General features: G+C 50.6%; 2 protein-coding genes across 2 annotated transcripts in view; one reads left to right on the forward strand and one right to left on the reverse strand.

Annotated features, from left to right (window-relative positions):
- Positions 1–15,252, reverse strand: part of RPL36 (ribosomal protein L36) — an 86,979-nt gene that overhangs the window by 69,456 nt on the left and 2,271 nt on the right. The gene's annotated exons all lie outside the window — the stretch shown is intronic.
- Positions 1,666–15,021, forward strand: LONP1 (lon peptidase 1, mitochondrial). Its single transcript, XM_061355774.1, has 18 exons — positions 1,666–1,890; positions 3,285–3,373; positions 3,830–3,949; positions 4,400–4,625; positions 5,271–5,332; positions 5,733–5,862; positions 6,239–6,322; positions 7,138–7,358; positions 8,028–8,166; positions 8,938–9,116; positions 10,384–10,471; positions 11,758–11,880; positions 12,102–12,218; positions 12,489–12,629; positions 12,716–12,881; positions 13,429–13,637; positions 14,112–14,276; positions 14,649–15,021. The coding sequence occupies exons 1-18, from the start codon at positions 1,720–1,722 to the stop codon at positions 14,811–14,813; spliced, it is 2,595 nt and encodes an 864-aa protein (XP_061211758.1). The 5' UTR covers positions 1,666–1,719; the 3' UTR covers positions 14,814–15,021.

Raw genomic sequence — 15,252 nt, forward strand, 5'->3', positions numbered from 1 at the left:
AGAGTTAACTGGTTTGTGGCTAATCCAAGAAGGAAAGGCAACAGTGAACTCCCAGGCTGTAAGGCTGCATATCTCACTGCAAAGCCCACCTCGGCTCACCCAGTTAATCCCCTCCTAAAGCAACAGAGGCAATTTTACTTCATCCCAGTAGTGAGTCCAAAGCTCACCAGGAAGGAGCTCAGCGCACACTGCTTTCCAGGTGTATTTGCTGCTGACCCAGGGACTTCTCCATGGACAGAGAAACATCTCCACTTTGACTCCTGTGCCCGTGTTCCAAGGAGCTCCACGCTCCCTGCATCAGAGCTGGCACAGAGGCAGGCTTGCAGAGATCAATACGAGTACATTTGTGCTCCTTCCACACCCAGTGCTGGCCTGGTTCTAACTCAGCCTTCAAAACCCCATAACTGAAAGTATTAAATCATTGGATGAGCCGTTTAAATGGTCAGGTAGGTGAGTTTGTGCATCTTTCCTGCTGCTTCCACTTTTGAGTTTGCAAATGGATTTATCCCTAATGAGTAGATGGGCAACCCTTGGGATGAAGCAGCCAACTCAGTGCATACATACATGAGGAGCTCTTGGATTAGGACCTGCCTCTTCCAAATGAGCTTTGAGAGAGACAGCCCATGGAGAAGATGGGTGTCCCCGCGATGGGCCGCGTGTCCCGTTACAGCTGGGGGTGTGCACAGTGCTTGGGGCGGCGGATCTGCCCCTGAACACTGCCCTGAGATGGGATGTGCAGGAGCTGGGGACGGAGATGGGTTCACTGCTCCCGGGTGCTTGGCTGTGTAATTCCCGAGGGCTCTTCCTGCCTGCTCCGAGTGCCGGTGTTCCTCAAGAGCATTCGCGTATTTGAACAATAAAGGGAATTCTTTTCCACAGTGCTTTTCCATGACGGCTTTTTCCTATTGCTTTCCCTGGGGACCATGACCTTACCCAGTGAGGGCCGGCGCCCGCAGCATGATGTACGGCATCGCTTATCTGCACGGGCTGTGCGGGTCACACACTGAATTCTGATTCTCACAAGGCCTTTCCCTAGCGCTTTTGTCTGCTGCTGCCTTCTGCGTTCGTCAATAACCGGAGGCCACGGCACCGGCTGCACCCAAAGAAACGCTCCTGGGGACGGTGACCGAGCGGCTGCCGAGGGAGGGAGTGGAGCCTCCGCTCATGGAGATGACCCGAACCTGCCCGGCTGCAGCCACCCCCCGGTGACCGCCGGGACCTCGCTGCGCGGCGGCTGCGGCAGCGCCAAGGACGGCACCGCGGGACCCCCCCAGCGGGACCCCCCCAAACCGGACCCCCCCCGAGGGGCCCAGCGCGCTCCCCGCACGCAGCCGCTCCCCCCTGCCCCAGCCGGGACCGGAACCTGCGGACAGCGCCCCGCAGCGGCCGCTCCGCGCAGCACCACCCGGGGCCGCCCTGCGGGGGCCACGACGTGCGCGCAGCCACGCACCCGCCGTGCCCCGCGCCTGCGCGCTGCGGCGGGACGGAAGTGGCGGCGGGGCGCGGGAGGGCAGCATGGCGGCCGCCCGCTGCTTGCGGCTCTGCGGGCGCTGGCGGCCGGCGCTGCTCGGCCCCGCGCGGCGCCGCCTCTTGGCGGCCGCTGCCTCCGCCGCTCCCGCCCCGGCCCCGCTGGGCTCCGCGCCGCCGGCCCGCGCCGCCTTCAGCACCGCTCCGCTATGGCAGCAGCGCAGCCCCGGCGGGCTGGCGGGGGGGGACGCGATGGAAGGAGGCGGCGGGGAGGAGGGCGGTGGCGGCGGGGGGGAGGCCGGCGGGGCCGGGCCGGTTATGACGGCGCTGACGCCCTTGATGGTCCCGGAGCACTTCCCCAACGTGCCGCTCATCGCCGTGACGCGGAACCCCGTGTTCCCGCGCTTCATCAAGATCATCGAGGTGAGGGCCCGGGGCTGGGTCGCCGCTGGCGGCCGGGGGAGGCTCGGAGCAGAGCGGTGGGGCCGGCCCTGGGGTTTCGGGGTGCGCTGCTCCCAGCGCCCGGCCCTTTGCAGGCCCCTCGGGGTCGCAGCGCGCTGGGGAGGGCCCTTGGCTGCGCCGCGGCCGCGCTCTGCAAGCCGAGCCCGGGGGGGTCGCGGCTGCTCCGGGCTCCGCGTTTCACGGGTGTTGCATCAGAGCCGCGGTTCGCGCACACGCGCGGTCAGGGCCTGCAGCCCTGTGGTGCTCAAGGCCGAGCAGATGTGTCCTTGGTGCAGCCGCGGGGGCTCGGGTCACGGCTCCAGCGATGGCATTCGTGAACGGGGGGAGCCTGGCGCTGGTGTGGGGCAGCGCTGCCGTGGGGATGGAGGTCTCGGAGCGTGGTTCCCCCCCCGCACCCCGCTGTGGCTTTCAGGAGCCCTACATTTCTGTTCTCTGCCGTTGTCTCTGTACGGGACTGGAACTGCCAGGCCCAGATCCCTTCTCCCCCTGAAAGGCAGCTGTGTAGCAACAGGTACTCGTAGTTTTACATCTCAGCCGCATTGCACCGAGCTCACTGGGAGTCAATGGAGCGGGAGCTGAATCAGGATCTTCCCGGTCCTGCACTGTTATTTATTGTGATGGTACTCCTGACGGTACTTCTCTGCATGTCTGGACCGAGTTTGTGCAACTTTTAGTGCCTTTATAGATGTGTTGGGTGAGGAAAATGTTAAATACGAAGATGCTCTTCAGGCACGGCTCATGACACTTTCACGTACAAGTCATTGATTTTAAGTGTGTCCTACACTGGGATAATCGTTAAGTGCTTTCTCTTACCCTGTGAATTCACTGTGCTGCCATTTGGTACTTTATTTCCTGGTAATACACAGTCTCTCAGGTGAATGTGGAACTCTGTTTTCTCTTAATGCCTCTGACACGCAAAGCACGGTGCTTTTAGGCATTAAAGCAGGTGTGCAAGACGAGGAGAGGCCAACAGCAGTGGTGCTGCTGCTGCTGCTGCTCTGTCAGGATCATCCTGTTCACTGTCAAAAGCTGCTGCGAGGGCTGGAGCAGCTCTGCTCTGGAGCCAGGCTGAGAGAGCTGGGCTGGGGCAGCCTGGAGAAGAGAAGGCTCCTGAAGGGGAGACCTGAGAGCAGCTCCAGTGCCTAAAGGGGCTGCAGGAAACCTGGAGAGGGGCTTGGGACAAGGGCCTGTAGGGCCAGGCCAAGGGGAATGGCTTGAACCTGCCCGAGGGGAGACTGAGCTGAGCTCTGAGGCAGAAGCTCTTCCCTGTGAATCAGGCAGGGCTTCCCCTTACACACAGAGGGTGCAGAGCTTACAGAAACAGATCCCTGATTTCATATCTGTTGTTGTCCCAGGTGAAAAATAAGAAGCTGGTTGAGCTGCTGAGGAGGAAGGTTCGTCTCGCCCAGCCGTATGCTGGTGTTTTTCTTAAAAAGGATGACAAGTAAGTAGTTCCTCTTGATCCTTTTAAAAAATAAGCTATTTCCATGGCTAGGCTGCACTTACACAAAAGGCTGTGATCTGAATTTCCCTGCCTTGGGTAGGATTACAGGAATTGTGATAGGGTTGGACCAGCCTGTCTCTTGCTATGACAGTTTTCATTGCCACCACCAGCACTGCAGGAGCTTGAGTCTTGCTTTAGAAAAGGGGGGAGCTGAACCTGTGGCAGGGGGGGTTGGAACTTGGTGATCTTTAATGTTCCTTCCAACCCAACGCAGCTGTGATTCTGTGGCTGTCCAGGCTGGTGGCTGGCTTGGAAAGGGACTGCATGGCAGTGACCGTCAGGGTAAAGCGCAGTGTCCCTGCTCCTGAGGCCAGCTTAGATTCCTCCAACCAGTGAATGCTTCGTACCTGCTTCCTCAGGAGTCTGAATATCTCCTCCATTTCCTTTCCTCAACAGCAATGAATCTGACGTGGTTGAGGATCTGAACGAAATCTACCAGATGGGAACGTTTGTGCAGATTCATGAGATGCAGGACCTCGGCGACAAGCTGCGTATGATAGTCATGGGACACCGAAGGTAAGTGCTTGTATTACCACTGCATCTCACCAGCCTCCCAGTGCCTAAAGGTGTATTCTTTTTACCATTAGAAATCTGGTTTTGTGGTTCTCCACCTGGTTTAAGCCAGCAGCTTATAATAAAGGTGCACTCAGCTGCCCTTGGCCTCTCATTCACCCCCAAGAGGCTAAATCAGTGCTCAGTTAACTTTTCTTCATGGCAGCTTACTCCCTGTAAATTCTCTTTGTAAGTCCTGTCAGGGCCTACCACTTGGTTACTACTTGTTTACTAAATCAAGCCTTATTTTGAGTAAAAGACCAGCAGCTCCATCTTGTCAAAAACTGCACGACGTCACCTTTGTCAAAGGTTGAAATTTGACTTGAGATACAACTTAGGCTCTTTTCATGCTGAAGAGCTGAAATTGCACATAACAGAGGGGCATTCACTGTACTGGTTTCTGTTGGGTTTCAGGATTCGTATAAACAAGCAGCTAGAGGTTGAGCCTGAGGAGCCTGAGAACAAACAGAAACGAAGGAAACAGAAGCGCTCCAAGAAAGAGGCTGAAGAGGAGCCTGGAGCAAAGGACCAAGCAGTGGAAGTGGTACTAGATCCTGTAGCTGCTCCCTCGCAGGAAGTTCTCATGGTGGAAGTAGAGAATGTGGTTCATGAAGATTTTCAGATCACAGAAGAGGTTAAAGTGAGTGAATTAATGCTACAAGCCTGAGCTTGGCCTGTAGAGCTGCACCTACGTTTCTTGCTTGAAAGGAAAAGTTCTGAAATCAGGCTCTAATTTCACAGTTCAGAAACCCTTCCTTTCTCCTAGGGTCACTGCGTGAGGGCCTTCCATGAAAATAGGGATTTATTTCATGACAGCAACTCAGTTCCTTAGAACTGATCACTTCCAAAGGTTGCTGAATGAAGAGGCTGGGCTGGGCTTTAGCCTGTGTCATCTCCTTTGGCAGACTGAGTCTTTGCTCCAGGCGACCTGAGTGGTCACCCTGAACATATCTTCTGGCCAGGAACCAGCTGAGTTTTGCACGTGCAGAAACCACCTTCTAGAATCAGGTGGTTTGGAAAAGACCTTTGAGATCATCAAGGCCAACCATTACCCCAGAACTGCCAACACCACCACTAAACCCTTATATAGCCCCTCTTGCCTTTCCTTGCCTCCCAGGAGGAATAACTGCCCCCGCAGCAGGTACCAGCACAGCACACCAGTGCAGTGGCTGTGTTCCTGTGCTCCTGCACTGGTGCGTTTGGGGAATATCAGTCATATTTGCACTGAGGCATTCTTTGTCCTTTTCCAGGCGTTTTGCTGATGAAATTTGTGTTGTGTTTATAGGCTCTTACTGCAGAAATTGTCAAAACCATCCGGGACATCATTGCCCTGAACCCCCTGTACAGGTATGTGTTTCCTCTGCCACCTGCTTTGGGTACGGCACAGGATAGGTCCTATGGCAGGGGACTGGGTTCTAAGTGAAGCTCATTGCAACAACTGTCATGGCCTGATCCATGTAATATGAGCATAGGAAGAGTCCTGGCATACTGACACCCAGAAATTTTACATAACTCTTATAATAGCATTCCGTGTTTGGGTTTATGTATCAGTGGTCATTCCTTCTATCAGGTGATTTATGCATGTGTTACCGAGTGCTGGCTTAGCCAGGTTTATAAGGAAACAGTTCTTTGCTATGGAACTGAGCTGTGTTTCAGTTCTTTACTCTGTCATAAGAAGTAAATAACTCTAAAGATATTCCCTCATGAGTTTAACAGAGCACTTTGGGGTTTATTACTATTTTTTCAGAGAGTCTGTACTTCAGATGATGCAGGCTGGCCAGCGTGTGGTGGATAACCCTATCTATCTGAGTGACATGGGTGCAGCACTGACAGGAGCAGAGTCACATGAACTTCAAGACATCCTGGAAGAAACGAGTGTAAGATGAAGCTTTTAACTAAAGCTGGGCTAGCTGAATCAGCAGTGAGGCTGTTCCATGTTATGGTTTCTTTACCAGGCCTCAGTACAGAGGAGACTTCAGTGCTATGTTTGATGATTTGTTAGTATCAGTGACTAGGTTTGTGTTGAAGGCTATAGTAAGTCATTAATAAGTTGCCTTTAGAGAAAGATAGTTCTGCATCGTTGGTGGCATTGCTTGCATGATGTGTAACTGCTGCATGCTTCATCTTTCCTCATCTGCAGGTGCTGGAGATTTCTCCCAGGCAGCCTGTTGGAGCTCTTTAGTCTCTGTTTCTCCCTAGGAGTTGACAGCAGTTTTGTGTCTGAACACTCATTTTGTGTTTTGTCTTTCCCAGATTCCCAAAAGGCTTTACAAAGCCCTCTCCCTCCTGAAGAAGGAATATGAGCTGAGCAAACTTCAGCAGCGTCTTGGAAGGGAGGTAAGGTTTTCAGGTAACAGACACCTTGTATGTATTTCTGTCATGTCCACCACTGATGCTTAGTGCAGCCAGCAGAGAATGGTAAAGCAAAGCAACAGTCCATTCTAAACAGCAGTGACCATTTTATGCTGACATTAGCAAGGTCTTTGTTATGGGCAGCCATAGTATTCTTGTGATCAGATTGAGATGTTACAGACTGGAAGGAGGCAGTACAAGGTGGGTGAAAAGACATTAGCTAGTTTACTGGGCAGAAAAGGTAGTGCTCGACACTATAAAGCCTAATTGCATGTAGCTGCTAGTGGTGTCCCTTAGGGAGTCAGTAAGAACCTCCCCAAGTTCTGCAGAAAGAAACTGATAGTCCCACAGCTGGGCTGCAATAATCCTGTGCCACAGGACAGGCTGGGTACCACTGGGTAGGAAATAGCTTTGCTGGAAAGAACTTTGAGGAAGCTGCCCATTAGCTCCTGTGGCAAGGAAAGTCAATTGCATACTGGGCTCTGCAGTTGTATGGACAACAGGTTGAGAGAAGTGGTTATTCCCCTTTATTTGGCACTAAGGAGATCACACCTGGCTTACCCTGCCCAGGTTTTTGTGTCCCCAGCATAAACAAAACCTCAAAGTACCAAATCACAGCCAGTGGAGGGAGCTGGAGTATGTCAGAGTCACTTTTTGTATTAAAATGTGTTGCAAATGATCTCCAAGTAGCATTTTCAGTTGCTACAAAGGTTATAACAGAAGTATTTGGAAGCATTTGATTGACGTTTGATGGGTTGTACCAGGAACAGAACAGTTACTGTGGTTGTTGCTTTGGCCAGGTTGAGGAGAAGATCAAGCAAACCCATCGCAAATACCTTCTCCAAGAGCAACTGAAGATCATTAAGAAAGAGCTGGGTCTGGAAAAGGAGGACAAGGATGCTATAGAAGAGAAATTCCGGGAGCGACTAAAGGATTTGGTGGTGCCAAAACACGTCATGGATGTGATTGATGAAGAGCTGAACAAGTTGGGTTTGCTGGATAATCACTCTTCAGAATTCAAGTGAGTGCATGGCTGTGTCCTCTCCTGTCAGGGGTGTTCGGGAGAATGGGAGAAATCAGTACCATTCTGGGAAGCTCATACCTTAGGAGTTCCTACTGGGTTTTTGTCATAGTTGTTATCCCTGAATTTAGCACATGATCCCATCCGAGCTATGGGATTGTTCCCCAAATCCCCTTTGTTTCACTGTTGTTTACCTGTTGAGCATTTTAGGTCTTCTCCTGCACCTTAATGCTGTGGCTAAGAACTGTGCAGTTCGTTCCCCCTCCTGAAAGATGTTGTGATTCCATCAGCCCTTCATTTTGGCTCCGCTCTCTTGTAGTTAGGTGTTTTCATTAGATGGGAGAGAAGAGAAACCTCAGACAGGAATCGGCCCCACAGCACGAAATCCTGCAGGGAATGTGTGGAAAAGTCCTGGTCTTTGGATTTGTGTTGGAGTTCTTTGTCTCAGGAAAGCAAAAGCTTCCTGAAGAAAGCTTTGATTTTGGGAAGGGAGTGAAGATCAGAATGAAAGGTTAGCAGTGACTGTCCAGATATTGATGTTCTTTTCATAGCTCCCTTCCGTGAGTAGGTTATATCCCACTTGTTCTGGCTGAGGTTAACTTGGAAGGCAGAGGAGGAAAGCATGAGCTGACTGTTGTCAGACCACCCTCATTTGTGTGTTTCCATCAGTGTCACACGGAACTACTTGGACTGGCTGACATCCATCCCATGGGGAAAGTGTAGTGAGGAGAACCTGGAGCTGACCAGAGCCCGAGCAGTTCTGGAGGAGGATCATTATGGAATGGATGATGTCAAGAAGCGAATTCTGGTAAGGCAGGAATAGGCAGTGTGCCCCATTTGACACTGTGCTTAGCACCAGGCAGTTTGGATGTGTTTCAGGTTACAGCTTTCCATTGAATTTGAGTTAATTCATGGATCAAACAAAGCTGTGTGCAAGTGTTCTGTAAGCAGTTCATGGGTTTAATTGTTCCTAGCAATAAAGGTCATAGTCTGATTTCAAACTGCATTATACTCCCAGTTTATTTGCTGTGCTGCCGAGTGCTGAGCAAGTGGGTGAATGTCCAAGAGAAGCAGTCTCTGTTTTAATCCATTTGTTTAATGAGTATTGCAATGGTTCTGCTTGCCTGGCAAAGCTGCTGCCTTTCAAAACACACAGAACTGCAAGATGAAGAGAGGAGAAGTTAGCAAAGGGCACGTTTGCCTCCTGGCCTTTACCTATCCCTAGAGCTGTGTTGGGTGCTGAAGGGTTTGTAGTCTGAAATACAGCCCTCACAAGAAGCAGATAGGGTGGGTTTCAGGGTTGCCTTGTTCCCTGATTTCTGTCACTTTTGCCTGAGGATGCCCCATCCCACCGGTGCTTGCTGTGGTTAGGGAAGCTGAGACATCTAAACTGTGTAAATAACCAGAGGGAAGAGGTGCACCAGCATCCTTACTTAGCTTCTCCCCTTGCCTTCCCCAGCTGCTTTGAGGACCAGTTTTGTGTGATGCTCATTCTGTAATCGGTGCTTGACCTGGTAAGCTTGTTTTGGTGTTGGGGCAGTCGCCCTCTGTTCACTCTGCCTCTTCATGTGCTCTGCAGGAGTTCATCGCAGTCAGCCAGCTGCGAGGGTCCACCCAGGGGAAGATCCTGTGCTTCTATGGCCCCCCTGGCGTTGGCAAAACCAGCATTGCCCGTTCCATTGCCAGGGCCCTGAACAGAGAGTACTTCCGCTTCAGTGTCGGAGGGATGACGGATGTAGCAGAAATAAAAGGACACAGGTCAGTGTAACTTGAGCAGTTTCTCTAACCAGCACTTGTTACTAACGTGGTCAGCATGGGAACCCAGCTGGAGTTGAGGTAATTTACAACCCTGCTGGCAGGAGTTGGGATATAGGAAAAACAGGCGAGCAAAGGGTGGAGTTTGGAATATAAATCCTGTTTGTGGCTCTTAAGTGCAGTTGCTCTCTGTTTCTTGTGTATGCTTATGGAAGACCCTTGAAAAGCTGTGTGAGCTACCCAAAAGCGTTGGACTAATGTCAGTTGCTAATTCATGTCTGTCTATAGATGCAGCACTGGATAATAGTGACAGATTGAACAGGATCATTCACATGTTCAGATGTGATTGACTCTTGGTTTCTGAATAACCAGGAGGGAGGGGCTGTGTGAGGAAAACTTGGGAAGAAGAACATTCATGGGGAGAATAAGAAGAAATTAGTACAAACTCGACAGACCCAGGCCTGCCAGGGGGGTTTTTTCCTTCCACATACACCAGAAAACAAAATTAGCAGTGCCTTCAACTAGGAAGAGTGGCTGCTCCTCAGTGTGAGCTGAACCTGTGAGGTTCTGCCCTGTATGGTACAGAAGCAGAGATTAATGTTAATAAGGGCCTGTAGGGACAGGCCAAGGGGAATGGCTTGAACCTGCCCGAGGGGAGACTGAGCTGAGCTCTGAGGCAGAAGCTCTTCCCTGTGAGGGTGCTGAGGCGCTGGCACAGGGTGCCCAGAGAAGCTGTGGCTGCCCCATCCCTGGCAGTGCTCAAGGCCAGGTTGGACACAGGGGCTTGGAGCAAGCTGCTCCAGTGGAAGGGGTCCCTGCCCTGGCAGGGGTTGGAGCTGGAGGAGCTCTGAAGTCCCTTCCAGCACAAACCAGTATGAGAACCAGCATGTTCTCTGCTCTGCGCCTCTTGGCATTCACTCTGTTATTACCCTCGTGCTTTGCTTCTGCATGTTCCTGGATGCCAGTTCCATCTAGCAGAATGATTTACATTTCTTTACCCACAAAACCAAGAAGTCACTGTTCAAACAGCTCTGTTCTCAGCATTACCTCTTCTCTTCCCTCTAATTTAAAAGTGGTTAAAACCAAAGATAAAAACTGCCAAAATTCATGTCTGTTCTCTACTAGGAACAGACTCAGTGGGTCTTGGTGCTTAGTATGGTGATGGGTAGACTTGCTTCCCAGCAGGACATACCTGTTCCATCAGCTGCATTCTGTGTTGTGTGATGCCTGCTCTGCAATGGTTCCCTAAATACAGTCTCTGATAAAACAGGAGAACATACGTTGGAGCTATGCCAGGAAAAATCATCCAGTGCCTGAAGAAGACCAAGACAGAGAATCCCCTTATCCTGATCGATGAGGTAATGTATCTGCTCTTCCTGCTGGTTTTCTCTCATGGACCAGCTCTTGACCCAAATAGGAAAAGTAAAGCAGCAGCTCTCCCCCGAATCCCAGCTCTGGGGCTGTTAGTTACATGTTGCTGGGCTCTCAAGTTCTGTGGGTGACAGTGACACACAGACCCTTTTGTTTTCCCTGTCTCGGTGTGGGTACGTCAGTGTGCACAAAACCAGAGATTATCGGAGAGAGTCACTCTCTCAGCAGATCTAAAGCAAGGCTCTAAGGAATAAGATGCTTACAGACAGTTTGTGGTCTGGTTTGAGAATAAGTGAGTCAGGGCTACCAGCCTGTGGAAAATCAAGTAAGGACAGGACATAATAGCAGGTGTTTGGGGTAGACTGAATTTATCCCTAGCTTCCTTGTGTGCCATGGTTGGGAAAGACCAACAGAAGATGGGAATGGTATGGGGGAACCAAGACATTGGGTAATGAGTTGCAGTGTAATGGAACCAGTGAGTATCTTGATTTGAAAGGTAATGAAACCCTTAGGTCATGGCACTTCTAAAGTGGTGGTGGTGAAGAGCCTTGTGTTGGCTGCAGTGGCAAACTGTGTTATGTCCATCTAGTTAAGGAGAAAAAGCAATGGAGAGCACCCCTGGTTTGGCCTCTCCTGAGGACCTGAAGAATCCTGAAAGAGGCAACAACCTCGGACATGGCCCTGGGCAGCTGGCTCCAGGTGCTCACATCCAGAGCAGTGGGGCTGGACAACATCATGGAAGCAGAGAGTGGTTTGGGTTGGAAGGGACCTTAAAGCTCCTCCAGATCCAACCTGGCCTTGAGCACTGACAGGGATGGGGCAGCCACAGCTTCCCTGTGCCAGCGCCTCAGCAGCCTCACAGCTTCTCTGGGCAGATGCCTTTGACAAGCCCCTGCAGGAGCCCGTGGTTCTGTGAAAGCAGCAAAGTCACTACCAGAGCTGTGACAAGCGCCTGAGTCTGGGCACTTTGCACCTTGGGCAGAGTGAAAAGGGTTTCTGGGCTCACATAGTAGGGAACCGACACAAGCCAGCACCTTGTAGTCCCTATAGTGCTTCTCTACACCACCCTTAAAATCTGTGTCTCCTCAGGTGTGTTGTGCTCACGTAGTGGCCTCGTGGGGACTTGGGTGAATGCCCCAGAACTGCCAGACTGGTAGTGGCTGTTTCTGAACAGACACATGAAGGTTTTCAGATGGAGCCAGGAAAGAATCTTCACATGAGAGTTTATTGTGGTCTAAAACTTCCTGGAGCTTTCAAGGTGTTTCTCCCATAGGTGGATAAAATAGGAAGAGGATATCAGGGGGATCCATCCTCAGCCCTCCTAGAGCTCTTGGACCCAGAACAGAACTCCAACTTCCTGGATCATTATCTTGATGTTCCTGTGGATCTATCAAAGGTATTTCTCTCTTGTGCAAAGGCTGTGGAGCTGGAATGTATGAATGTGAATCACTGCAGAGCTCTCCTGTCCATGAAAACATGCTGATGGTTTAGTTAGACGGGATTGAGACATGAGTGCTCCAGCCTTTCAGACAGAAAAACCCACAACTGAAGGACTGCTGCTTGGAGTGAAGCAGCAGGTTAATGAAAATGCTTAATAGGATCTTGTAATGCTTCCAGGTACTTTTCATTTGTACTGCCAATGTAACAGAAACCATTCCAGAGCCCCTGCGGGATAGAATGGAAGTGATCAATGTATCAGGATACGTGGCAGAAGAGAAACTTGCAATTGCAGAGGTAAGAGAAGCCACTGATGCACTGTTTAATCACATCTGATAATTCAGATTCAGGCTTAAATGGTTACATCCAGCTGTGTCCAGAAAAACCCAGACATGTGGCATTTTGGACAGGGCCCCTCTGATTGGAACACCCAGTTAAAGGAACTCCAGTGTTCCATGGGCTGCGGATTCCAGCAAACGGCATTGAGCATAATGAAGTGGTGAATTGGAACTGTCAGGCTTTTGTCAGAACAACTAAGGGAAGGATGCGGGGGATTATTTCTTTCAGAGGTACCTGGTCCCTCAAGCACGAGTTCTGTGTGGCTTGGATGAAAACAAAGCCCAAATCACATCCGATGTCCTGACTCTTCTCATCAAGCAGTACTGCAGAGAGAGCGGGGTGAGGAATCTGCAGAAGCAAGTGGAAAAGGTGAGGGGACAGCTGTGTGTCACCGTGACCACTGTGCTTCAGCCTCCTCAGCTCCTCCTACAGAAAGCAATCCCTGTCTCGCCCAGGTATTGAGGAAATCCGCCTATAAGATTGTGAGTGGAGAAGCAGAGACCGTGCAGGTGACACCTGAGAACCTGCAGGACTTTGTAGGCAAGCCCATCTTCACCGTGGATCGCATGTATGAAACCACTCCTCCAGGAGTGGTGATGGGTCTGGCCTGGACAGCGATGGGTGAGACAAAATGACTTGGGGGTTAATGTCTACATTTATGATCTCCAGATGGAATGTGATGGTCAAACTGAAGCCAGTGAACTGCCAGCACCATTAACTCGTGGCCTTTTAGATCCTGACTGCTTCTTCCCTGAACAAGGGGCCCTTTCTTATTCCCTTTCCCCAGGTTCACTTTAGCCTCAGGCCAGCATATTTTCACTTTATGTTCCATATCCCATATGAAGCACATACATTAGGAACAGCAATGACTAAAGGCATAAGCCTGTTTAGAGAGGACAAGACCTTGTCTGCTCCCTTAAAAGCCGGAGGTGCCATTCTGACTTAAGGCAGGGCTGAGGCTTCCCTGCATTACTTCCCTAGGAACTTGGGGAACTACAGTATACGACTCGGCGTCCTCTAACTAACAGTGGGTGGAATTGAAGAGGGAAATGATGTCTCAGCAGAGAGCCCCAGTTCCAAACCCCTGCCTCTGCTTCTGCATCACTAAAACCTCGTTTTTCCTTTTAACTTTTTCTCAGGATGTTGGTTTTGTCTTGTCTTTCTTTAGGAGGTTCCACTCTGTTTGTTGAAACATCCCTGAGGCGACCCAAAGACAAGGAGAACAAGGATGGGTCCCTTGAAGTAACAGGGCAACTGGGAGACGTAATGAAAGAGAGTGCCAAGATAGCTTACACATTTGCAAGAGCCTTTCTGATGCAGAAGGACCCCAACAATGACTTCCTCATGTCTTCCCATATCCACTTGCATGTGCCCGAGGTAAACTGATGCAGAGTACACAGAGCAGAGCATGCATAGCAGCCAGGCTGGCTTGCTCCCCTAGACATGAAGCTGGGAAGCACTTCATTTGGGGGCAGGATACCCTCTTTTAGCAGTAAAACCTGGGAGGGGGGATAAAGGCATTTTCCTCTGGATCCCATGACAGCATTCCTGTCAGCCTGAGTTTGAGCTCAGATAAATCCAGACTGGCACTAGTTCAGGCCTAGATTTTATTGGGCTTTCTAAAGTGAATGTTCTCGTCTGCCTTGAGTGATTTTCAGTTTTGTCCTCCCTGGTTTGCATCTCTTGATGCTCTCTCCCTCTCATGCTGCTCACCTCTGGTACTTTGTTTTTCATGGTTGGCTTACGCCTACTAAAAGCTTCAAAGGATTCATGCTCTGGTTTGTGCTGGTGTTGCTAAACATGAATGAGCTAAAGGCAGGAGGTTGTGATGATTTGCTCTCTTTTATCCAGGGAGCAACACCAAAGGATGGACCAAGTGCAGGGTGTACCATAGTGACAGCTTTGCTATCACTGGCCATGAACTGTCCAGTGAGGCAGAACGTGGCCATGACTGGAGAGGTGTCATTAACTGGAAAAATTCTTCCTGTTGGTGGAATCAAGGAGAAAACTATTGCGGTGAGAGCTCTCCTCTTGTCTCTGTGCCCTGGGCTCTGCAGGGACTGTCACAACCAGTGGTCACTGCTGTACTGGGAGAAACCTGCTGGGGGGACGTGGGGATCTTGGGGGCTGTCTCTGCCTGTGAGGAAGGAGACAGGACCCCAGCCTTGCAAGAGCATCTGTGGTGATCCAGTTACTGGACTGGTGGAACTAAGGGAGATGTAGAACATGATCCATCCTTAGTGCCATCTGTAAGGAATCCCCTTGCAGAGTAAGGGCAGATCATGCTCCTGAACAACTGTTTGTGTTCTTGCTGCCTAAAATGGGTGTTTCTAGGAGGTGGATGGATTCCTAGGACTCAACAGCCTCCATCCCCTTGTTCTCCCGCAGGCAAAGAGGGCGGGTGTCACCTGCATCATTCTGCCATCAGAGAATAAGAAGGATTATTATGACCTTGCTGGATTCATTACAGAAGGACTGGAAGTGCATTTTGTTGAGCACTACAACGAGGTATTTGATATAGCATTTTCTAAGCTGGATTCTGGTGGAGGATGATGTTCAACAGTCCCATGCCTGGAAGGTGGTTTGTCCCTGAATGCTCAGCCCCAACGAGTACTGGGGTGACCTAAGTGGGACATGGAGCTATTGCTGCTGAGCAGCTGCTGAAATGAATTATGGCTTTACTAGAGTAAAATATTTCTGTCTTCACTATGGAATGATGATCCAGTTACGTGTTTCCAATAAACTGTGACATTTTACATAAGGAATGTCCATGTTTTCAGCCACCAGCCCTGGAGCCTTTCTACCACTGCTCTGGTCTCTTTTTAATTACAGATTTTTTTCAGTCATTGCTCTAGGCAATTAATTAGTGCTGATGGGGAAAAAACACGTAACTGCAAGCAGAGCTTGGGGTTGTGATTCACAAAGACCACACTCCTGAGGTGCTGCTGGTGGAAGTGCCTTGTAGAAACCCCTCCCTGTCTTGGCTTATAAG

The sequence above is a fragment of the Neopsephotus bourkii genome, unplaced genomic scaffold, assembly GCF_033783945.1.
Source record: "Neopsephotus bourkii isolate Nb327-2 ecotype Australia unplaced genomic scaffold, CSIRO-AGI_Nbou_v1 NB_838, whole genome shotgun sequence".
NCBI classification, from domain to species: Eukaryota; Metazoa; Chordata; class Aves; order Psittaciformes; family Psittacidae; genus Neopsephotus; species Neopsephotus bourkii.